The following is a 24,830-nucleotide window of genomic DNA, read 5'->3' as shown; positions in this document are numbered from 1 at the left end:
TGCTACATCGCTTCTTGAAATGTTTGCGTGAAAAGTTTCTATCAGCATTAGAATAAATTAGGACTAAAATTATCTATTGTAACGTTTAAAAAACAAATAAAAACCAGGCTGCGTAATACAAAAAAAAAAGAAAAAAATTTTATTTTCTTTAAAATTGTTTTTTTTTAAAGAAAAGTGATTCAAATAATAATTCAATCAAATAAGTAAAAATATTAGTGAAAAAACAACCGAACTTTCTGATTACAAAAAATAAGTTAGAATTGATCAAATAATAACATAGATGAGTCTGGCAAGAGAAAGTCTAGTGGTAAAAGAGAGAAAGAGGCAAATTTAAAACGAATCGCACACCTAAATGTTGTTGCGTCCTTGCCAATATTCACTACATTTTTCGCAAATAAACAAACTGATGGATTATCACAGGAGACAAGGGATTCTTGCATATGTTGCAGCAATCCTCTGGATTCGTTGACTGGTAATGAAGATCCTAATAAAGAGAAAGCTTCGACTTCCTTCCGACTACCTTCGACTTCGTGTGCGCAGTAAAAAATTAGCTCAGAACTTCGAAGTATTTTCAACCTGCTAACTAGATCAAAGTAATGGCCTGATTGAGTTCATTTCAAAAACGCCGCTGATTTTTTAAGCTCTGAAACCCGTGACAATGCTGGGTGCGGATTCACAACACTTTCGTAAGTCCAAAATTTGCGTAAAGTTTGCGTAAGTTTTGCTTAAGTGCAAAAAAAAAAAAAAAAAAAAAATTTTACCGCCTTATCTTCCATAAAAGCAAAAAAAACCAACTACTTTTTACTACATTATGTCACGGGAAACTCAGTGGCAACAGCGTTAGGACACTATTCTAAAAATCTGTACGAGCATTACAAACTTAGATCTTGATTCTAATATTAATGCCATCAAAGATAGATTTGATCAACCAACCTTCAAACTGTTTTCACAAGCAGTTATATTTAAAAGTAGCGAGCAAACAATTTTTGATGACAAACAATTTGAAAGTATTGGAGACGCATTTGAAAGCTGACTTTGATGCTGATTCATTAGCTTCAGAGATTCAAATATTTCCTACAATTTTCGAAAGTTAACCCAACAACTTGGAAGAAGTTATAAAAACAAATGTTATTTGAAAATTATCTTACTGTCATTAGAATCATCTGCGCTATATCTACAATTCTGGAAAGGTCATTTTTTGACAAAATTCACTAATTAATGTTTCAAATAATTCATTTGCTACATCAATTAGTAGCAATTTAATTTTGTCGCTCATCACCAAGATCGAAAAAAGAATTTTTGTATTTTTACTGCAAAAGATCTCTAGGTTCATTTGAAAAATAATTCTAGGTTCAATGATCCACTTGCATATATTTATACTTCAAAAATCTCTCGTATATTTCGTCCACAATCTTATATTTTAAATTTTAATATTTCTTAGTTTTTTTATCTTAAAGACATTTTTTTGGGAAAATAAACGGTATAATCATGCTCAGGCTCGTCTTTAGGTTATCTTGGCTCCCCTGCGAAATAATGGTTGTGGCTTTGGAGAAGCCACAACCGTTACCCCTTTTCTATCTCCAACAAAAGTCCGTAATTAAAGTTGAAGTCTTAAACACGGTTTTTTTTTATATGCTTTACATAATAACTGCATAAGATCAAAAATCAACAAGTTAATGTGATGATTATAATAAGGTTATCCAAAGAATAAGCATTGGAAATTCAGATCTTTTTTTTCTACATTTAATTAAAACACTTCAGTAGGGTAAAACGAAGTTTAGGCATTTTTAAAGTATACATGGTTTTCATCTTGGTGACATTTTTACATTCATAGGTTGATAAATTATTTTAATATCTTAGAGCGGCTTTTTAAAAAAAACGAATTTATTGATCACAACTTCCAAGTTAAAATCTTTTAGAAGAACATTTTCAATTTGAAGAACGGCTAAAGCTGACAAGAGTTTTTGTCAACTATTAGACTTGTAGCGATTTTTCACCCTTTTTAAAGTTGAAAAGGATCTTTCTCCGTTACAATTTGTAGCAGCAGCAGAAAGAAACATCCTTAAATTAACGTTAACATTAGAAAATGTGGAAACTAGTTTCTTTTATCTAAATGATTTAGTTTTCTAGTTTCACCTTAACCAATTTCAATTGAAGTGGGAACAAAGCTCTTGAAATGGAGATACTCGTTTGAAAAATAAATGTCCGCATAGTTTGGGTAGATTTTTAAAAGTTCTTGGGCGTGCGATGTGATTGCAAGAGGATCCATATATCTGGATAGAGGACAAGAAATCCAAAACGGGAGATAAGCTCAGCTAAAAGTTGATCCATGATGATACTAACTTCAGCAATTATTTTCCCTCTTCCATTAATGTTTGTTGCCTCAATGGATGTCAATCCGTCATGTTGGCTTTAGTGGGTACTTTTTTTGTTTCTGGTCAGCATAGTACAAGTTGATGTCCACCAACACCATTGCTTCTTTTTCAAAATTGTTAAAACTTAATCTTACCGCTTGAAAAAAAATAGAAAGAAAGCTATACACTTCATTCACCATTGATAAGTCAATTTCAACGGATTGAGGCATTTTGTTCACCTTGTCAAACTTTTCCATGATTGTGTTCCAGATGAATTTCTTGACGGTGATCTCCAGGTAATTTCCTGAGAAGTCTACTAGCTTCTATTATCGTGTTTGGCTATTGCGTTTTGTTATTGTCCAGTTCTTTTAAGGCTACCTTGAAGTTTAAACGCATATTTTATATAAATAAATATACATACTATTGACAACTAAGAACTTAAAATACTGATTCGAATAATTTACCTTGTAACTATTATAATCCATTTGAAGTGCAGAACACGCATCTACACGTGCAGACTATCTAGTCTGTGAAAAACATTTTGGAACCTTTACACCATTTTCCAGTTTTGATTTCAAAACTTCCCGAACAACAAAAATGAGTTGATCTACGTGCGAAACGTCAGCAGTTGAATCAACGATAATTAAATAATATTTTGCAGCTTTATTCAGTAACCATAAGAAAGAACATAATATTAAAAAAATGTTGTTTCAAACTTGTTTCAAATGCTCTTTTTAAGGCAATTTTAAAGTATATCAATAGAAAATATAAAAGCTATTTTAAAAATTTAATATTGTAAAAGCGAATCACCAAGTAGTTGGATGAAAAAAAGCTGAAAATTTAGATTTTTCTAGTTTGATAAGAGATTTCGCGGACAAAAAAGCTAGAAAAGTTACATTTTAAAATTTAATAACTCTTGTTTATATAGTTAGAGGATTTATTATATGTTTAATAAAAACATTTGTTATTTTAAAAGCAGCGTTGCGTTGTCTATTTATTTAGTCACTCATTTCTATAAACCCATAATATGAAAAGTCTAAGTTTATAATTTTAATAAAAAATTAATTAAATAAGAAACTTGATGCATAATATGGATCTCTTTACATTAAACTATATATTCCCTTTAGCACTCTTGTTCATCATTTTAGAGCATTGGTCTCGTTGTTAATGGTAACAACCCACCCATATATACTTAGGGGCGCGTTCACAAGTTTTACCCAACCTGTCAAAAAGCTAAGGCCGGCGCTGGGTCCACGAAATGATATGCAAAATTGACAATGATTAGTTTTCGAAAATGGTTGCATCAAAAAATCATCATTTCGTATATCGTATTTTTTTGTTTTTTTTTTGTTTGTTTGTTTGTTTTGTTTTGTTATAAATAACCTATGAAAAGGAGACGGAGATTTACATTTGTACATAAATGGAAGAATATTATATACGTTAAGTTGATATATTTTAAAACATTCATTTTTCTTAAGAGAGGCTTTGAATGAGTTCGTCGATCACAAGAATTAACTAAACGTGCTATATGTTTTTGATGACGATGAAGAGGCTCTAGTTTACTTTTGTTAGTACTTTTTGTTAGTTCATAATTTCAGATAGTATTGTAATGTTGCTGTGCGATAAAAATAAACTTGTTTTGTCGACAAACATTATTGACTCCAGGCTGGATGCTTTATGGAGATCATTGGCATATATAAGAAAAAGAGAAGGTCCGAATAAAGAACCTTGAGGCACGCCGCAAGTAATGCTTATTAACGTTTTTGGTGATTTATCGTTAATGTGTACATATTGAGCACGAATTAAAAATTATTTTCTTTACCTATTTTAAAACGACTCCTGTGATTCCATATAGTTCAACCTTTTTAATTATTAACGATTATTTAAATAACTCTTTACCCATTTTAAAACAACTCTTGTGATTCCATATGATTCGAGCTTTTTAATAATTTGATGATCAATAGTATCAAAAGCTTTTGATAAATCAAAAAAATCAGATTTATTAAATGACTCGTTTATACTACGTGTAAACTGAAGTATTGCATTTTCGATGGAGTTATTTTTTTTGAAACCATTTTGATTATTTAATGAAGAATTATTTACAAAAAGATGAGTGTTTATTTTGTTATATAAGATTCTCTCTAGAATTTTTGAAAATACAGAAAGAACAGAGATAGAGCGATAGTTATTTACATTAGTTGCATCCCCTCCTTTGAATATGAAGCCATGAAAACTTTTTAAACCAGTGCGCTCGGCATGAACGCAGCTCTCCACTTTTCGATTTATCAATTATTTTCGTATCATCCGTTTGCGCTTTTGATATTTGCGAAGATTTTGTAATCTTAATTTCACCTCAATTCTTTTCCCTCGGTTGGTGTTCAAAAAAAAAAAAATGCAAGTTTTTTTTTTTTTAAATATAATCTTTTTTACAAAAAATAGAATCTTTTACTTATTAAGTAAAAATAAAACGTTTTTTAAAAATAAAACCTTTCGATAAAGAATTTTTTTTAAAAAAGTATTTTTTTAACATCAATTCAATAGAATAATTATTTTCTTGCATACTGATGGCAAATTTAAAAATCTCATATAAAAGAAAACTTTTTCGAAACTAGGAGGAAAATTTTTTGGAAAAAGTGTTTGAGTGTGTAGAGAGGGGGGGGGGGGGGAGGAATGTCCCAACCCCCCTGTCGCCGCAATCATTGCAGTTTAAATTGTAACTGGTATAGTTAATGCTAATTTCTTTATTCACAATTTTGAAGCAAGAAAGTTTAAAAATTTAACCAGGTTCGTAACCAGACTTTTTTTTTAGGAGGGAGGAAAACTTTTGATTAGGGGTCACTTTTTTTTAATGAAATTTGAAAGTGAAACTGTAAACTGGTGAAAAATTAAAAGTAAAAAAAGCAAACATTTGGTCTCAATGATTAGCTTTTTTAATGATCTGAACACATGTTGTTCTTATCAATATCCCAATCAGTTAAAAGAATTTCTTATTAAAAATGACATTGATTATGAAAAAATCAAAATCCTCCATAATAATATTAGAAGTTTAAATAACAGTTTTGAAAAAAGAGTGTCCAACTTACATACATTTTAGACCCCTTTTTTTTTAAATTTTTTTATTTTTTTTTTGTTTTAAAACACATATGGTAGATTAGGATAATATGAGCACTTTAAGTGAAAATTGGAATATTTTCAAAAATAATTATGCTGGATCCAAAATTTTTTTGAATAAATAATTTTTAGGGATCTCTACTCATGATCCACATAGATATTTTGGCACCCGAAATTTTTTCTTAAAAACACAGAGGTTTTAAAAAAGTAGCAAAAGTGTTCATATTACCCAGACCACTTGGTAATATGAGCACTTTAAATTAGCTCAAAAAAATAATATTAGTTAAGTAAAAAAATACCAATCTGATAATTAGAACTAATTTTTGGAATATAATGATTCGTTATTAATGAAACTTATCATTAAAAGATCAAATTTTGAACCACTTTTTGTTGAAATAATACTACTATGTTTTCCGCAACAATAAAAAAAAAATAAGTTCGTTATTTTTTCAATTTTATTAACTCAAACTTTTGAACGATAAAAATTCAGAATTTTTGACCTTAAATTACCGAAAAATATTTGTATTAAAAAATATATTATTGCTAAAATATTAGAATTTTTTACTGTTTTATTTTTATTTAAAAAGTAATTAAAATCACTTTTATTTTAGGATTTTAAACTAGGTAGTTTCAATGAAAAAAATTGAGTAATTTGAGCGGTAAGCGAAAGATGCTATGACTCAAAATTAGGTTTTCATTTTTCAAAAAAACGGAGACCAGATATCATTCTGATTTAAGGAGAAATATAAGAAACCCTCAGTCAATGTAGCAGCATTCACTTGCATGTTTTACCTAAATCAGTCGATATAGCAGTACTCTCTTACATTTCTCCCCAAATCTGTATGATATCAAAATTTCACCAAAATTTCGCGCCACAGATTTATTCATGCGTGATGATATTATTTTAACAACGCAAAAAATTAAACAGCGCGCTGTTTAATTTTTTTTTAACGCTGCAGCGTTTTAATTAAATGATAGCCGCTAATTACTGCATATAAGTTTAAACTAATTGTACTGATTCCTGTTTTCACCACATAAAGTCGATTCAAAAAATACAAAGCAACTTTAACTTCACTGCTTACATCTAAGAAATCTTTAAGTATGCTCACATTAGTAAGGTCATCATATTTGAGGGGTGTGTAAACTTTATAAGGTCATAAATGCCGAACAACAAGAGATTATTGAATCAAATTTTAAATTTGTCGATGAATATAAATTAAGTTTAAGATTGAAAAAAAAAAAAACCTGACTCACTGCCCTCCTATTTGGGGCTTGGCGGTGTGACTTTTTTTAGCTGTTTTTATTTAAAGCATATATTAGATAAATAAAGGCACAAAGAATATTGCACATAAGATAATTCTAATGAAAGATAAAATTAGTTTTTAAAATGAATTGGAATCATACATTTTAAATGCAAAAAGCAAAAGTAAAATGCAATTTGAACCAATTGATGCATTAGATATAAATGATTTCCCAAAGTTTCCTATAGAAGGTATTTGAAAATACATCACATTTCATAGCTATCATATAAAGCAAAGTTACAGTTATCTAGCAGAACATTTAAATAAAAATGGAAAATATATTATTTTGATAGATAAAAATTTTCAACAAATTCAAAATTTTCATAGATTTCCGCTGAAGTTCAGTCAAGGCATTCAAACGCTACTAAATATAGGCTATTTATTAAATATTTACCAAGCATCGATAGTCCAGAATCAGTATTGTCTTGGGCATGTGGGTGTTTTTCTGGTTTAAGAACGTAAGGTTGTTGTAGTCACATTGCTACCATCATATTTTTTTTTGTGTTGTGGAAAGTGTGTGGAAAAACTAATTCTACTGCAAAAATGATTATACTGCAAAGTTTTTATATTATCCATTTTGTTTATTTGTCGAGGTGTTTCAAGAAGATGAAGATGAACTAAATATAAATGATATCCTTTATAATTAATAAACTTTGTTTGAATTTTATATGTTGCACAATATTTTATGTGTTGCACAATATTTAATGATTCAAACCACTATAGATCAATATTTTTATTAAATTGTAAATTTTATTTGGTAGATGATTTAAGGTGGTAGACTGCTAAAAAACATTGAAAAAAGTAGTTTTTCAAAAGTTGATTAGTTAAAAACTTTTTTTGTATTAACTATTGCTGTTTTTAAAAACATACATATTATTTTACAAAAAAACATAAAAAGGCCTAAAAAAATAGTTTAAACTTAGTAGGGTGATTTTGCTTCCCCTAGCAACGCTCATAGCAACGTCAAAATAAGGCAATTTTAACTAAATTTTACAAAATCTAAGCACTCAAACCAATAGCTACTTCTTTGTTTTTTGTTTTTCTATGTTTAAATGACATGGTGTGAAAGAACAACGTTGTTGAATTGGTTTATTACTATATATTAATTCGATAAAAGTGCATACTATCAACATGGGTTCTGCAGAAAGAAGAAATAAGTCTAAAAGCAAAAAACGTAAATGTTATAGATTACTTGCGAATAAAATTCACTTGACTTCTGAATATACTACTTCAAGTTCAAATAATACATCTCTAACAAATACTTCTTCAAGCAAATCAGCATCTGCTGAAAAGTTAAATTTACCTACTTCTGATACTCCAAGTATTAGTCAAGATAGTAATCCTGAATGTTACATTATATTTAATTCTGATGTCTTGAGTTCAATTTTAAATCTTGTTGGTTCTTGTCCAAAATGCCAATCTTTAATAAAATTGAATAATGATTTATCAAGAAAGAAAGAATTTTCACATCAACTTGTTTTGTCTTGCACTGCAAAAAAATGTCAATGGCAAAATGAGTTTTTTACCTCAAAAAAAATTGAAAAAAACAGTGATAATGAAACACAAGGCATGAAATCGTTTGACATTAATATCAGAATGTGTGTAGCTTTCAGAGAAATTGGAAAAGGTTATACTGCAATGGAAAGTTTTTGTAACATAATAAACAGTCCACCACCAATGCAAAAAAAAACATACAATAACATTGTCTATAAATTGCATTCGTCTTATATCAAAGTTGCCCAAGATTCAATGAAGCGAGCAGCTGCACAAGCACAACGTACAAGTGAGTCTACTATTGGTGACCCTGATATAAAAAATGTTACTGTAAGTGTTGATCGAACGTGGCAGCGACGCGGTTTTTCCTCGCTGAACGGTGTTGTTACAGCTATTAGTAATGGGAAGTGTGTTGACACTCAAACTCTCATAAAGGATTGTAAAAGTTGCCAATATTGGCAGAGAAACAAAGATATACCGGGATACAATGACTGGGTAGAATCACATATTTGCCCAATTAATCACAAAGGTAGTGCAGGTGCAATGGAAGCTATTGGGGCATTGCAAATATTTAAACGATCAACTGTTTTTAACAAACTGCGTTATACAAAATACTGTGGTGATGGTGACAGTAAGTCTTACCAAAATATAGAAAGTAATAATGTTTACCCAGGGTATAAAATTGAAAAAAGTGAATGTGTCAGTCATGTTCAAAAAAGAGTTGGGTCTCGTTTACGCTCTCTTAAAGTATTGTACAAGGGAAAAGTTTTAAAAGATGGTAAAAGACTTACTGGAAAAGGAAGGATGACAGATAAAGTCATTAATACATTGCAAAACTATTATGGAATGAGTATACGACAAAACAAAGGGAATTTGTATGGCATGAAAAAATCCATAGCAGGACTAATTCATCACTGTTATGAAAGCAGCAGCGATGAAGAACGCCATAAGTATTGTCCTCGTACTAGCGATTCGTGGTGTAAATATCAAAGGGACAAGATTAATCAAACTTTGACTTATAAAAACAGTATAAACATTCCAGAAGCTGTTTGTGAAATTATAAAACCTATTTTTTCACACAAAAATCTTGGTGCAAACAAGTTATTAAAAAGATGTCTTGATGGAGAAACACAGAATGCAAATGAATCGCTCAATAATGTAATTTGGACAAAATGCCCAAAAAGTGTGTACGTGGGTAGGTCAACACTTGAAATTAGTGTTGCATCTGCTGTCATACAGTTTAATGATGGTAAAACTGGTATGATAGATGTTCTTCACAGTTTAGGAATTTTACCAGGACATTTTACTAAAAACGGTTTTCAAAATAGTGATGTGCTACGTGAAAAGCTTATGGACATAAAATCATCTGAAAAGTTTAAAAAACAAAGAAAAAAGCTTAGAGCAACAAGGAAGGGGTTTGATGATAAGCACAATGATGAAGAAAGAACATTATATGAAAAGGGGGGGTTTTTAACCTGTTTTCAAGTGTTAATATATTTGTATTTTCAAAATATAAAGTTTTATTTGCATTTTTCTCTGTTGTAAAGTTTTTCATATTCTGGATAAGATTGCGGGAGCTGTATTTGTCCAATTGATTTGAAATTTTGTACAGATGTTCATTTTTATGAGCTTTATGTCCTGAGATAAAGAAATTTTGGATAAAAATTAAAATCAAATTTTTTGGGCTGTTTTGGGGTCAGGAATTTGGCCTAAATTTAGACGCATAGAAAAAGCTTATGGTGCATCGAAATTGAAAAAGATTCAAATTTTTTGTTTATCTCAGGACATTTATCTACTTAAAAGGTACGCAACTGTAAAATTTTGAGACTTGATATATTTTACTTTTTGAGATATCTTTTCCAAGAACTTTGCACTTTTTAGGCCTAAAAACACTTAAATTTGCCCAAAAATTAGAATGAGGAAAAAAAAAAATTTTTTTGTTTTTTTAATCCTATTTATCGTGTTTAAAATGAGAAAATCAATTGGAATAATGTCAGATTTTAAAATTTTTTTTTTAGCAGTCTACCACCTTAAGCAATTCAATCATAAAAAAAACTGCCAAAGTGTATAAGATAAAATATATGGCTATTTCCACGATGGAAGAGATAAATTTCGTGTTTAAAAATTTCTTTTTTCAAAAAACTTTTTTTTTTTAATTGTAGTTTAAACACCTTAAAATTATTGTTAAAATACATTTTGAATAGAAAATATTTGAACCGAGTAGATAAATTTGATGAATGTTAGCAGCTGTTTTTTTTTTTAATATTCGAAAAAATGAGTACAATTAGAGGGCAAGTTATTGCAACATTTTAAACCAAACATATCCATATTTTTGTTTAGAAAGAATTTTTGAGATTATATATACGTTTTGAGTAAAAAAACTTTTACTGTTTAAAAATAATTCAAGTGTTTTTTTGTCACATACACATCTGCGAAAATTAAGTTGTGTCACTGAACTAAAAGCTAAAAAAGTTTAATTATCACAATGAAAATAGACTTTAAGGCGAGGTTTTTTTAGAAACTATATATTTTAGTGTAAACTTTCCATCTCTATTCAAAAAAAAAAATTGGTTAAAGAGCATTATATGAACTTATAGTTTAAAAGCTGCTGCGTCACTGAACCCATCATCGTGTGCGTAGAGGAAAACTATACTCTCTACTCCCTACACCATACATTTTTTTATGTTGTCAAACTAGGATCTTTAGTGAGAATTTTAACTTTTCTATTGATTAGCTGGTTAAGTATGATAAATTAAAAAAATTGAAGTATACTCTAAAAAATGTTCCGGTAAAATTTACATGAACTGTTCAGGCTATTTTTTACGCCTGAAACTTCAGGCGAAACAACTGAAAGTTCGATCGTTGCGTTCTCATGATACCTTTTGCCTGAACAGTTCAGGATTAATTTAGATCAACAGTTACTGTTGATATAAATTAATCATGAACTTTAAACAAAACGCACGAGCCTGTAAAAACCTGAACTTTTAATCTTAATTTTTCGCTTTTTAAAAGAATGTGCTCGGTAATGTTAAAAAATTTAAACACTCAAGAGTTAATTAATCATTTGATTTCAAAAAGAATTTCTGTGGAAACAACAGCGAAATTGTCGAGTAAGTATTTACTACATAAATTTAACTAGTTGAAATAACTTTGAAAATGTTATCTTTCGTAAACTTAATATTTAAAGGTGAGGATATTGACGGAGATGCATTTTTGCAAATGAACTCTGTTTTGTTTCATTGTATTGGAATAAAAATGGGTCACGCAATAAAGCTTCAGTCTCTCATTGCAGCACAAAAGGTGAACTTAATATTATTATTTACTTTTTTTAAGGATGTCGATGTGTTGTTACCTTTGCCCCAAAGATTTTTCAACTGTTGCTTGTTACATAAATCACTTGAGAAATGTTCATCTTTTATTTGAGCCTTGTCAACTTCGGTGTAATGTCGGTGGTTGTATACGATTGTTTACTACATATAATATGCTAAGAAAGCATATAAATAAAGATCACACCGGTTTTGTAGTTAATATTGATCGAACATTTAACATAAGTTGTGAAAATCCAGTAACACCTAATTCTGAAGGTAAAAGTAAAATGAAAATAGACAAAGGATGCGAGAAAAATATTAAAGATGTTGCCTCACCTATTGTTGATGAGTATGGCATATCACAAGCAGCATTAAAATTTATTATGGCTTTAATTTCTTCCAGTTCTATTCCTTTAAGTACTTCATTGTTTGTTAAGAACTGTTCACAAAACCTAATTGAAGACATACTTAGTTATTTACTAGGTAAAACAGTTTCAGTACTGGAAACATGTAGGTGTGAGAAGCATGTAATAGACAACTTAACAGAAGAGTTTAACAGATGGAAAACACCATCTGTTAAACTCTTATCCACATACCAGTACCACATTCAATGGCTGAACGATGGGATACAAAACGTGACAGAAAGACTAAAAAACAAATACAAGTCAAAGTAAAAGGTTTGTTTTATTACATACCTATTGAAAGCACAATAAAGCTTGTGTTGCTACAGCCAAAAGCTATGAGTATGTTAAAAGTGGAGCAAGTATCTAATTTTGAATTTGTTGAAGATTGGTGTTGTGGTGAAAATGGTAAAAAGTTAATGGCATATGCTAAATTTAAATTTCCTAAAAGTTTCCCTTTGTTTATTCAAATATACTTCGATGAAGTAGAGACCACAAATCCTCTTGGATCAAAAACAGGCATTCATAAACTTGGTGCTTTTTATTTTGTGGTAAAGAACTTTCCTCACGCAGCAAACTCATCCTTAAACAATATTCATATGTTAGCATTAACTCATGCAATAGACATAAAGAAATATTCAGCAGAGCCAGTGATAAAAGTGATTGTAAATGAATTGCAAAAACTTCATGACAAAGGATTTGATATTTTTATGGATGGCAAAAAAACTAACTTTAGATGTTTGCTAACTCAAATTGTTGGAGACAATTTAGGTCTGCACTCTATACTAGGATATATGGAAAATTTCAGCACTGTTTCATTTCCATGTGACATGTGTATGATATCAAAAGTTGACATCCAGCATGTTTTTAAAGAAGACAAACAAGCTCTAAGAACCGATATTTTATACAACTCTCAAGTTCACCAGATGCAAAGTGGGGAAATTTCTAATAAGAATTGTGGAATTAAACAGTTTAGTTGTTTAACTGATTTGCCTTATTATCATCCTGCTTCTAATGATTCTGCAGACATAATGCATGATATTTTTGAAGGAGTTATTCCGTGTGAAGTTAAATTGTTTCTTTATCATGTGTTATATGATGTCAAATGTATGTCCATTACAGAACTGAATAGGCGCATCAAGTTTATGGATTATGGTATTGACTGCAGCTCAAAACCTAGTACTATTAATGAGTCACGCATGAAAAGTACTGACTCTTTACTAGGTCAACGCTCTACTCAGATGCTTACACTGTTTATGTATTTGCCACTTATTTTGTCTGATGTTATTGATAAAGTAGATACACAAAAGTGACAACTTTACCAAATCTTAAAACAATTGTGTGATGTAATTTTATCTCCAAATTTAAATTGTTTACAAATCACATATATTGAGGAATGATGTATATCATTGATGAAAGAATGTTATCCTGAGAAAAAACTTCTTTAAAAGCATCACAGAATGATTCATTATGGAACTATTAAAAAAAGAAGTGGACGTCTTCTTCCTATGAAGCCAAACATAATTTTTCAAAAAGATTAGCTCATATTGTTTGCAATTTTCAGAACTTTTCTTTTTCAATTGCAAAGAGACATCAAATTGCTCATGCCTTAGCTTGGATGACTCATGGTCCCCTAAAAACCATTGCTGATGTAAAAAATGGTGAAGTGTTTTTAGTTTCAGAATTAGAAAACAAAAATCTTATTATTCCCTTTATTGGTGAAGAAAGTGAAGTTTTAGCTGTTGATTGTGTTACCATATTGGGCCAGAAATACAGATCATGTGAAACAATTCTTTATGATTTTAATAGTGATGGTGAACCAAGTTTTGCTCACATTGACCAGATTTTTGTTCATAGTGAAGTTGTGTATTTTTTCACAACAAAGTGGGTTGTCCACAAATATTGCAATCTATCTTTATCTTATTGTTGTTTACTAGATAACCAAAAACTATGTATAAGAACATGTGACATAATAGATTACAAACCTCTTAATGCAGTGCGTTGTTTGAATATAAATTGCCAGTTCATGCATATTATTTTGAATCATCAACTATGTAAAGATAACTTTCTATACCTACCCCATGAAATATCTGGCCATATTGTAAATATTTATTATACGTAGTTTAATATTTTCTGATAAGTTCTATGGCAAAAACAATCTGTTTATTATAGATATAGTTACATACATACATACATACAACCCTCAGTATTAGAAAAATAAAATTAGTTGGAAATAAAATGCAGACCTTAAACTGTTTTAAGTAGGCAAAAACATATTTTTACAAAGGTTTCACCATAAAAGATAGAAACAAGGTCGATAAATAATGGCTGACCTGGTAGGCTATTAGTTTAGGTCAGCATGCCAACCTTAATTCTGAGGGCTGTATATATATATATATATATATATATATATATATATATATATATATATATATATATATATATATATATATATATATATATATATATATATATATATATATATATATATATATATATAAAGAGAGAGCTGTTTTTAGTAATTTTGAAAGTATAGCAATATGTAAGTTTAAGTAAATTGAATTATTTGTTATGTTTTAGGAACAATCCACAGATTATGCGCAGACAGATTATTCACAAACTGATTTCACTATTGCAAATAACCATGTTTCACTTAATCAGACTAGTTATATATCAAATTCCAATCCCTTTTCAGACTCAACATATTCATGTGATAGTGATGTTCTTCATACTCCAGTACTTCGAATAGACAATATCAAATTTGTAATTTTTTAATTTAATTTTTAACTGTTTTTTAAAACTATAAGGACTAATTTTAGTTTCTAAAAATATTTTCAAAAAATTTCTTCTTTTTTAGGATGTTCATAAATTGCTTGATGAGCATCAGACAGGTAAACTTGTCATTGTTGAATATGACACAACTGGAATGTTACTTAAGTACAGATTTGAAATGGTTCATATTCTTGTTAACATTATGGTCAATAAAGTTGGGAACTTGTAAGTCATTACATGTGATTTTACAGTTTGCTCTAAATATCCTTTTATTTCTGAATATTTTATGCATAGTAAATTTTTTCAAACACTTTTTTATAATAAGATTATATAAAAAAATGAACAGAATAAAAAATGTTAAGTTGGTGAATAATGCTAAGTAACCAGGTAGGAAATCTATCTGTTTAACTTAAATCTATAACATTTTTTAAATATTATGGTTATTATTATTACTTTATTATGTATTTACTTTAGGTATCCATCAAGAGCAACAAAAACAAATCTTGCTATGTCAATCATTAACGCTTTTCCTAAACTGCACTCTGGTGGACCTCTAGGATATGTATGTTATTTAACTTTGTTATCTAAATGTAATTAGTTTCTTTGCTGTTTAAACTCCATTATCCTTATTTAAATGTTTAGGAAAATTACTATTGTGCTTATAAGGAAGTTGAAGTGAATGGTAAAAAAAAGAAAATAACACCTCATGGACATATCAAGGAGCGGCTGAAAACAATTAGGAAGTTTGATGGTGTCCATGCCCAAGCTACTCGAAAACGAAAATCCATTTCCCCAACAACTTTTGATGTTGCAGGTAAGCCTAATAAAACTGTAAGTCATACTTATATATACAACAAATGATGCTTAACTATTTTTTTTAGTTCCTTTTTCAAATGAAGAGCGAAACATTATGAGTGAGTTGTCATTTGATGACATTCAGTATGATCGAAAACAATTTATTCTTGAAAAAACTAGAATATCACGAAGAAACTGGATTATGTCATCAAAACCGCCTTTTCATGAGTTTATTCGGAAATTCCCCCCATTTAAAGATTTAGGGTTTGATGTAAGTAGTTTTGTTTTTTACATTTGTAATGTATATCCTAATGTCTTGGATTACTGCTATTGGAGTATTACTAGAGTAAAATTGATTTTTTGTTTGAGAAACATTTAAGGACTCTTAATTATCATTATATTAGTTTCAGAGAGAGTTTACAGCAACATTTGAAAATGCTCAAGATTTGCTTATGCAATGGGAGAATATGGCTCCTCATGTTATTACTTGGGCTCGTAGAAAGGCGAATCCAATGGCTAAGCAACTACTTTTAGAGCTTGACAGCCAACTAATATCTTCAAGTGGTATGTCACATCGTCTTCTTTAATTACTGTTTTTATATTTTATAACTTTCACTAACTATTTAAAACTATTTTTTTTATTCTGAAATATGCAGTTTGAATTTTTAAATTTTTTTAAAAATCAAAGATCGAAATATGGAATTTGCATTTCACTTGCTTCCGTACATTCTTCAAGTGTCTCCTAGAAATAAGCATCGACCGTCTACAGCTGAAGTTGCAGCTCACTTTATTCAAATCTTTCCTGTAAGTTTTTTGTTTTTAAGTTTAATATTTCTAGCTAAATGGTATGTGCTATAAACTAGATCAATAATAATTTCGCTTCTATATTGTATCTTAATTATTTTTGTTTTTACAAAGGACACTACAGCTATGGAGACTATAATTGATGCAAATAGACATACGTCTTTCATGCATCTATTTGTTATTACACTAGGGGCTCGAGGCAACTTGATTCAATCCTTTATTTTTATAGAAGATAATGTTATTCCTATTAGAAATGGCATGTTGAGTGCGGTAGACCGTTTACTGAAACTATACTTCGTTATCGATATTGAATATGCGCCAGAGTGCAGACATGTTTTACATTTTTTACAACGTGTAGTTATGGGTATTAATAACGATTTGCTGTTGTAAAGAGGTGGCAGTGATCTGTCATTGTTTGTTAATGAAAAATTAAGAAGTGGATAAACTTTTAAATGTTTTTATTTTAATGGATACCAATAAATTTTTTATTTTGTAATTTATATTGAGTTTGTGATGTGTACATATATGTGGCTAAGTGTACCAATATGGCTAGTTTAGTCATATTGGTATACACAATATAATAAAAGTTTCCTTGTATAACAGTTATGTAGTAATTGTTTGGAAATATTTATTTTATCTTACTCAAAATATTTACTTGTAGACTGAAAGCATTTTTATATAAACAAAATCTTATGTTACAGCTTATTTTTTAAGTCTATGTTTAAAAATCATTATGTTTAAAAAATCAAAACTTAGCTTAAAAAAATGGAGTTTTTATAAAAGTTTTAATAGCGTAACTTTTCATTTGTTATCCATAAATGTATCTGACATACTACTGCGAAGAACTTGGGAAAAAAAACTTATTTTTCAAAATTTACTTGAATATTCTTCTACTTTTAGATCATATATTAGAAATATTTTTTTTGAAACAAAGAAGTCTATATAAATATTAAATCTCCGAAAATTTTCTCATTATAAGCAACTTTCTTACATATTTAATTTTTTTTAAATACTAGTTCGGATTCATATTTGCTATCGCGCCAGTTCAGGTTTTTGTAAAGAACTATTTCAGGTTACCTACCGCGGTTGTTCAGGTTTCCGTTCAGGTTCAGGTGAATTGCCGGAATGTTCGTCTGGCACTTTTTGAAGAAAACTAGTTCAGGTTAAACGCCTGAAGTTCGTATAATTTACCAGAACTTTTTCCTGAACTACAGTTCAGGTTACCTATCGTAGTTGTTCAGGTTTTTTTAATGAACAGTTCAGGTTCAGGCGATTTGCCTGAATATTCGTCTGGCACTTTTTGAAGCAAACTAGTTCAAGCGAAACGACTGAAAGTTCGTATAATTTATTGGAACTTTTTTAAGAGTGTACGTACTTTTAAATTGAAATTATTGATTTATGCTTTTTCACTCTCCCATATTTGCATATCTTTGTACTTCTAGATTTTGATGGCTTTGTCTAGTTGCATAAAATTTGCGTCTTGGACTAAATTTAGACTACACTATCATCATAGTATAGCAGAGCTTGATCAGATTTTTAAATTTGTCTGGAAAACCGTCAATATTCAGAACAAACTATAAAAAACTTAAAACCGAACCTTGGGGTACGTCGATGGTAACCATGGAAAACTATGCTTTGATTCATGCAAAAAGCATCCTCATTGATTCCATTGCTTTCCGGAATCAAAGTTCTTCCTTGGTTCCATAGCTTTCCAGAACTTTGTAAAAGGTAAAAGGAAACTCTGAATATTATTTCGGAGAATGAATTTTAGTTTTAATATTTTTATTTTTTCTGTTTAAAAATATATATATATATCTTTTCAGAAATGCATTATACAAAATATTATCCCTTTGAATAAAAAGTACATACATAAAATGTTACACCAAGTAACAATTTTAACTAATCGATCGATGAAAATGTTATTATATATACTTTGGGGGACGGTTTAGAGAAGGTTCGGAAATCCTGCTCTACGTGTACGTAAAATGATTTGGGTTGCCGCTATTGAGAAAGTTTAGATTATTTTTTGGTGCGCTTTTCTTTCAAAGGTAAAGCATTTGCTGTATGCCCAGCATATGCTTCAAACATGTCTGAAAATTTGTGCTAAGCTTTAAAAAACTATTTTACTGTATAGTGACAAGAGCGCTAAATAAAAATTTTTAATGTAGTTTAGGTTAGTGCAAACTTGAGAGGACTAACAGAACCTTTTTTTAATGATATTTTATAAGGAGACGCTAAGAAGTGCATATTGCAAAGTCTTATTACAGACCACTGTTCATGGTACGAACCTGATAATAGATTATTTTACATATTGAAAAAATCAATTAGTCCGTAGGTCGATGCCTAATGTAAATTGTTAGTGTATTCTACAAAGTTATATAAGTGTTTTCTACTTATTTAAATGTAACAGCCTAAACAAAATTGTAAATATTTAATTCGTACTTAAGCGTGTTTTGTATAATTTTGGGTACTTTTAGCGGCTGGAAAGATATTTTAAATACGTATCTTTTAAACGTATTACAGGGTTCGTAGACAATTTTTCATATAAAATTCCCTGACTTTTTTTACAAAATCATTCAATTTTCCCTGACTATTTTTAACACGGAATAACATATAAAAAAGCCATCGGCAATATTGGATATGTTATAAATGGACATTTTAGGATTGTCAAAACAAATAATTACAATAAAACCTTTATCAATTCCTATGAGCTGTATGGTATCGCAAGAGAAAAAAACACCATAATTATAAAAGTCACTTTCTCTATCAAAATTCCCTGATCTAATTAAAAAATAATAATTCCCTGACTATTCCAGGTTTTCCCTCAGTTTTGCCAAAATGAACCAATTTTCCATATTTTCCAGGTTCGCAACGAACCCTGTATTAATACGTATTGTAGGACTTTTTATGTATGTAAAGATGTTTTAAATACGTACCTTTTAAACGTATTAATACGTTTAAAAGGTACGTATTATAGGACTTTTTATGTATTATATACGTAACTTTTCTAGAAAAACTTCGTATATAATACATCGGTATTTGCTTTTTTTTTTGCCTTACATTTATTTTACTTAAGTATTCATAGGGTTTGTATTACATAAGTAGACTTGGATTGGACGTAAGCTTTGCTTCTAAATTTATAAGCCATATGCAAGGTTATTTATCTAAATTCTTCATTCATCCATATTATCCATTTATTGTTGTATCAATTAATGTTTTTAGCTTAGCAAATAAATGTACTAAAAAAACACTTTAAAAAGACAAAGGGGATCTACTAATGGTAAGCTCAAGTAACCTGTATGTACTACATTCGAATCACTTTGGAAACATTTTAAATCTAAAAATATATTATAAAATATATTAGGCAAATAATTAAAATAATATCATCATAAGTTAAAAAAAAAAATCTCATTACTAACATCACAAGTACAATATATTGAAACAAAAAAGCGTTAAACTGATCTGCAATGTTACCAGTTAAAAAGTATTTTTACCTTACTTATGTTAAATTTCTTTAACTATTGGCTAATGATCAATATAGTAAATTTCAAATCATTAAAATTTACCAAATTGAAAATTTCAACAGGTAGTTCAATGAAATTTAAACAAAAGGTAGAACTAAAGAAAAAGAAATTTAATTAAAAGTAAAAAACATCATATTTTAAACATATTTGAATTTATTTACACCTTTTAAATAAGGTCCAAGAAGAATGGCATCTGATTCACAAATAGTAATATGAGTTGTATCACCAAGAAATAGTCCAGTCATTTCATATGATCGTAGAAGTAAACGAACTAAATCTCCTTCCTTGTAATATTCTTCAGTTTTAACATGTTCAAGTTCTTTTAGAACAGATTGATGAACAGGTATCTTTACAACAGCTTCGTGTTTAGCCCCATAATCAACATAAAGATCATCATTACATCTACTAATAATTTTACCTACAACACATTTGTTGTCAGGACGTCCGAAATTTATCAACTTAGATTCCATTAACAGTTTCTCAAAGTTTATCTCATTTGGATTCTCTATATCATTTGACATCACTCCTATAGTTTTTGTACTTGAACATCGCAAAAATTGAGAAACTTTACTGGAAAACTTTGATACAAGTTGTAAAGACATTTTGCTAGTAAAATTAAATAAAATAATGATATATATATATTTGTATAAATATATATGAATATATATATATATATATATATATATATATATATATATATATATATATATATATATATATATATATATATATATATATATATATAAACAATTTCAAAATGTATTGTACAAAATAGTGTGCAAAGAAATTAGTAGAAAACCACTTAAAAAAATGAATAATCAAATCAATAAAACTTCATACCAATTTATACCAAAAATTAAATTACAGGAAGTCGTAAATGTCTGTAATACTGTAAATTTTCACACATTTTGTGGAATATGCTGACACTATTGTAAAAGAATTCTTTAAAATTGATTACTTCTGTTGTTTTTTTTTAAATATTTTTTAAAGGAGGAATTTAATGTAAATATTATTTGAGCTCACTTATTTTCATAGTTTTTTAGGAGAAACTTATTTTCGTGCTTGCATTTAGAAATCAATTCTGATTTCTTGTTTAATAAACATTATTTGTTTGCATGTATAATTTTTTCAAATTTTTTATTTACCCTCTGTTAAACCAATATATTGTTTATCAGGTACACTATTAGAATATATTGGCTAACAATATATTATATATCTTACAATATATTGGCTTAACAGAGGGTGAATGGAAAAAACTTTTTGTCAATCATAAGAAATCCTTTAAGAATAAAAAGAATTCAAAATTAGTACGTAAGTAGTAAGACATGAAAATAAGTTTCTCATAAAAAACTATAAAAATAAGTGAGCTCAAATAATAATTGCATTAAATCCCCCCTTTAAAAAATATTGTAAAAAAAAGCAGAAGTAATCAATTCTTAAGAATTATATAATTATATATAAGAATATATATGTATGTATGTATATATATATATATATATATATATATATATATATATATATATATATATATGTATGTAAGTAAGGGGTAGTAGTAACAGTATCAAACTGAACTAATTCGAAATATAAAGAAAATGATTAACATCAAAATAATTAAAAATTGAATATTAAAAATGTCGAAAATTAAAAAAAATTATTATTATTCAGTTTTTTTTAACCGATAGACTGCCTGCCCAAGCCAAGCCCTTAATTGATGTAGCAGCGCTCCTTGCATGTTCTACCTCTTTGCTAGTTTTTTGATACTATTCCTAAATCCAAATTTCAATGTTATTCCATATAGGCATTTTTTACATTATTCCTTCTAAATTAATTTTAGTTTAAATGAGCACTCTGACATCATATATATATATATATATATATATATATATATATATATATATATATATATATATATATATATATATATATATATATATATATATATATATATATATATCATACATACTTGTATGATACAGCTAAAGTATATATTTATATTTGGGAAAAAATTTAACATATTATTATATTAGAATAAATATTTCATCAAAATGAAGTGTAAAATAAAGAAATGTATAAATTAGCTGTAAATAAAATAAAATCTACAAATAAGAAATAATAACACCTAATGTTCAAAATTTACTAAACTATAGAAGTAAAGAATACAAATTAAAAGAAAACTAAAAAAATATTGAAATTTTTTTTTCATAATCATATTTAATTGGTTGTTATTTAGAAAAGATAAAAATCTGTTTTTTTTTTTCTAGAAAAATATTCTAGAAAAAGTTACTTGATATCATTTATAGGTTTTATTTTTGCATTTTATTAAATTTGTGATTTTATACTTCATAAAAACTATTCATTATTTTGTTTTACTTCCTTATGAACGACTTTTAAAAGGCTATCTCCAATAGTTTCACTAACATTTGAAAATTGATATAACTTGGCTGATGCATTTTTTCTTAAATACTCTTCTTCAGAATGAGTCAAAGTTTCACCAAGTTTTTTTAGTGCACTTAAAATTTCAACAATTTGTTGTTGATAAAATACACCACATAATTTTCCTGAACTAATTCCTTGCTGTAATTGAGACAACTTTTGCCTGAGTTGCTCAGGTTGCTTTTTAGCAAACATTTTAATAACTTCAGGAGTTTTAAAGGCTTCGGAAATAGCAGCTTGAATAGCAATTTGTATCCCATTAAATTCATCAACTAGAGTTATGTTACCTTCAATCATTTTTTTCAATGAAATTTCAAACTCGCGCAACTGCTCTAAAGTATCTTGTTTAGTTTCTTCGTATTCATTTTTGTCCATATCTTCTTTGCACTCTTCCAAATCACTAAGTTGATTAACAAGTCGATCTAGTTGAGCCTCAAGTTTATGATGGAGTTTTTCTGTTTCGAATTGACCTCGTGAAGACATTTATTAATGATTTTTACTAATAATTTATGCTAATAAAAAAATACTAGATATAATTTTAAAAATACAACTTAATGAATAAAAAAACAGTATTATAAGTAATTATTTTGAAGAAAAAATGAAAATAAGTATAAATAATTTTAAAAACTATTTTGTTTTTCAATAATTCCATATTCGTATAAAACGATACGCGTAAATCCGAAATTACAGCAACACTTTTACGCTAAAACTCTGTTTATTTGGTAGTGGGACGTCAGAGCGAAAAGTTTAAAAGCGAAAGAACGTAAGAGCGAAAACCGGGAAATCAAGTATCGTGATAATTCAGCAACAACAACAACTATGTTATTATTGAGATAATTTTTTGTGATTTTGTTATTATTTCAATGTTATATTATAGATTATTTGGCGTTTGAATTTATTTTTTTTTAAATTGTTTTATATTTTTTATTTATTAGTCATCGTTTAGAATTATTTATATATTTGGTATTCTAGCTGAGAGTTATAGTTACAGTGCAACAAAAAGGTATAAAATCTTCCATAAAAATTATTTTTGCGCTACAAGTTATCTGATAAAAATAGACTTGCATAATTTCTTATTGATATTATTTCATTTTAATTTCTTTTTTGATATTTTACATTACATTTCAAGCAAAAAATTGTTTTTTTGTTTAAATAAAAACTATTCTTAAAATTAAAAGGATGCAAGTTAATAATGTGCTTTTATTTTGATTAGGTATGGTGAGTTAGGCTGTTTACCCTTGATGCTTTTAGAAATGATTAGATAGTTAAACCTCAAGAATTGATGTTTAAATTTTTAGTCATAAACTAAAAGCCAGAGCAAATATATCAACACAACATATTTAAAAAAGAGACAAATGAAGGTTAGTTTTTGATATAAATTATTATCTAGTAGATAATAGTATCTACAAGTATTCCTATTTATGTAAATTAAGGCAAACTTTTATCAGTTTATGTTTATCAAATTGATCACTTATGCTTATGCTTATGATCTGTTATAAGAAATAATGTTCTCTTTATAAAATTATTTTTAGTCCTAAAGTTAATATTTTCTTTTGCTATTTAATATATATGCGGATTGGTTGGGTTACATACAGTGGAGAAAATAGAATTAGCCTCACCATGTACTGATCCAATGTTTTGTAAATCTGTAAACAAGTTTATGCGGTGCATCTTTTGTATTAACACACATATAATTATTGTTACAAACAACAACTTTTTAGATTATAATATAGCATAATTAAATTGCAATACATTTAATAAAACCATAAAGTGTATAATACTTGATATTTGCGGTAACAAATAGAATTAGCCTCATTAATAATTATTTTCAGTTGACTTGTATATTTTGATCTGGTAATACGCATTTGTGACTTATTTTTTATTATTTTTTGTAAATTAAGCAAAGACTGTAAAACCAGTGCTCATAAAGTTTTTAATATTTGGTTTTTAATACCATAATTTGAAATGGAAAGTGGTAAGCGTAAAATGAATAAACAAAGATACAGGCTTATCTAATTGAGAAATTGCAAAGAAAATTAAAAGATCTCCAAAAGTGGTTAATAATTACTTCAAGATTGGCGTTAATTATTGAACTTATAAGGGAAGTGGTGGCCAACGTAAAATTGATAATCGTACTAAATGAGCTATTGTATGTTGGGCTGCTGCTCACCACATGACTGCATCTAAAATGTGTGCTGATTTACAATTACCTGTATCTGTTCAATGTGTTAGACAAATTATACATGAAGATTCAAACACAGTTTGGAAAAAGCGTAAACCAAAACCAAAACTTATTGCTCGTCATAAAGAAGTTAGATTACAATTTGCAAAAGAACACATATCTTGCCAGGATGAGTGGCATCAAGTTCTCTTTAGTGATGAAAAAAATTTCAATCTAGATGGTCCTGATGGCAATCAACATTACTTTCATGATCTTCGAAAAGAGAAAGAAACTCAGATAAGTTGTAACTTTGGTGGTGAAACTGTTATGGTTTGGGGGGCTTTTTCCTTTGCTGGAAAACTCCCACTGGCA

The 24,830-nt window shown here is 28.4% G+C and overlaps 3 protein-coding genes across 4 annotated transcripts; 1 reads left to right on the top strand and 2 right to left on the bottom strand.

Moving 5' to 3' along the window:
• Window positions 1-11,128: 11,128 nt before the first annotated feature.
• LOC136084685 (uncharacterized) lies at window positions 11,129-17,036 on the top strand. Of its 2 annotated transcripts, none has more exons than XM_065805222.1 (10): window positions 11,129-11,370; window positions 11,448-11,560; window positions 14,550-14,732; window positions 14,827-14,966; window positions 15,216-15,303; window positions 15,384-15,555; window positions 15,623-15,807; window positions 15,941-16,100; window positions 16,225-16,340; window positions 16,455-17,036. In XM_065805222.1, the coding sequence occupies exons 1-10, from the start codon at window positions 11,274-11,276 to the stop codon at window positions 16,728-16,730; spliced, it is 1,530 nt and encodes a 509-aa protein (XP_065661294.1). In that variant the 5' UTR covers window positions 11,129-11,273; the 3' UTR covers window positions 16,731-17,036. The 2 variants fall into 2 exon arrangements, with proteins under 2 accessions (XP_065661294.1, XP_065661295.1); XM_065805223.1 differs by having other exon boundaries at window positions 16,592-16,794.
• A 2,937-nt stretch (window positions 17,037-19,973) lies between these two features.
• Window positions 19,974-20,501, bottom strand: LOC124811390 (small ribosomal subunit protein bS1m). Its single transcript, XM_065805221.1, has one exon. It carries the CDS (start codon window positions 20,464-20,466, stop codon window positions 20,002-20,004), a length of 465 nt encoding a protein of 154 aa, XP_065661293.1. The 5' UTR covers window positions 20,467-20,501; the 3' UTR covers window positions 19,974-20,001.
• A 1,677-nt stretch (window positions 20,502-22,178) lies between these two features.
• On the bottom strand, window positions 22,179-22,843 carry LOC100205178 (protein LZIC). The gene has a single exon (XM_065805219.1). It carries the CDS (start codon window positions 22,778-22,780, stop codon window positions 22,214-22,216), a length of 567 nt encoding a protein of 188 aa, XP_065661291.1. The 5' UTR covers window positions 22,781-22,843; the 3' UTR covers window positions 22,179-22,213.
• Window positions 22,844-24,830: the final 1,987 nt, after the last annotated feature.

Source organism: Hydra vulgaris, chromosome 09, assembly GCF_038396675.1.
Source record: "Hydra vulgaris chromosome 09, alternate assembly HydraT2T_AEP".
Classification (NCBI taxonomy): Eukaryota; Metazoa; Cnidaria; class Hydrozoa; order Anthoathecata; family Hydridae; genus Hydra; species Hydra vulgaris.
Note: the sequence above shows the minus strand (reverse complement) of the source record. Positions and strands in the feature narration are given on the sequence as shown.

Excerpts from the sequence above, each read along its gene's own strand:
- LOC136084685 (XM_065805222.1), top strand. The coding sequence starts at position 11,274 with ATGTGCTCGGTAATGTTAAAAAATTTAAACACTCAAGAGTTAATTAAT. Across the intron at positions 15,808-15,940 it reads TTAAAGATTTAGGGTTTGAT|TTTCAGAGAGAGTTTACAGC; the intron begins GTAAGTAGTTTT and ends TCATTATATTAG. Across the intron at positions 16,341-16,454 it reads ACTTTATTCAAATCTTTCCT|GACACTACAGCTATGGAGAC; the intron begins GTAAGTTTTTTG and ends GTTTTTACAAAG.
- LOC124811390 (XM_065805221.1), bottom strand. The coding sequence starts at position 20,466 with ATGTCTTTACAACTTGTATCAAAGTTTTCCAGTAAAGTTTCTCAATTT.
- LOC100205178 (XM_065805219.1), bottom strand. The coding sequence starts at position 22,780 with ATGTCTTCACGAGGTCAATTCGAAACAGAAAAACTCCATCATAAACTT.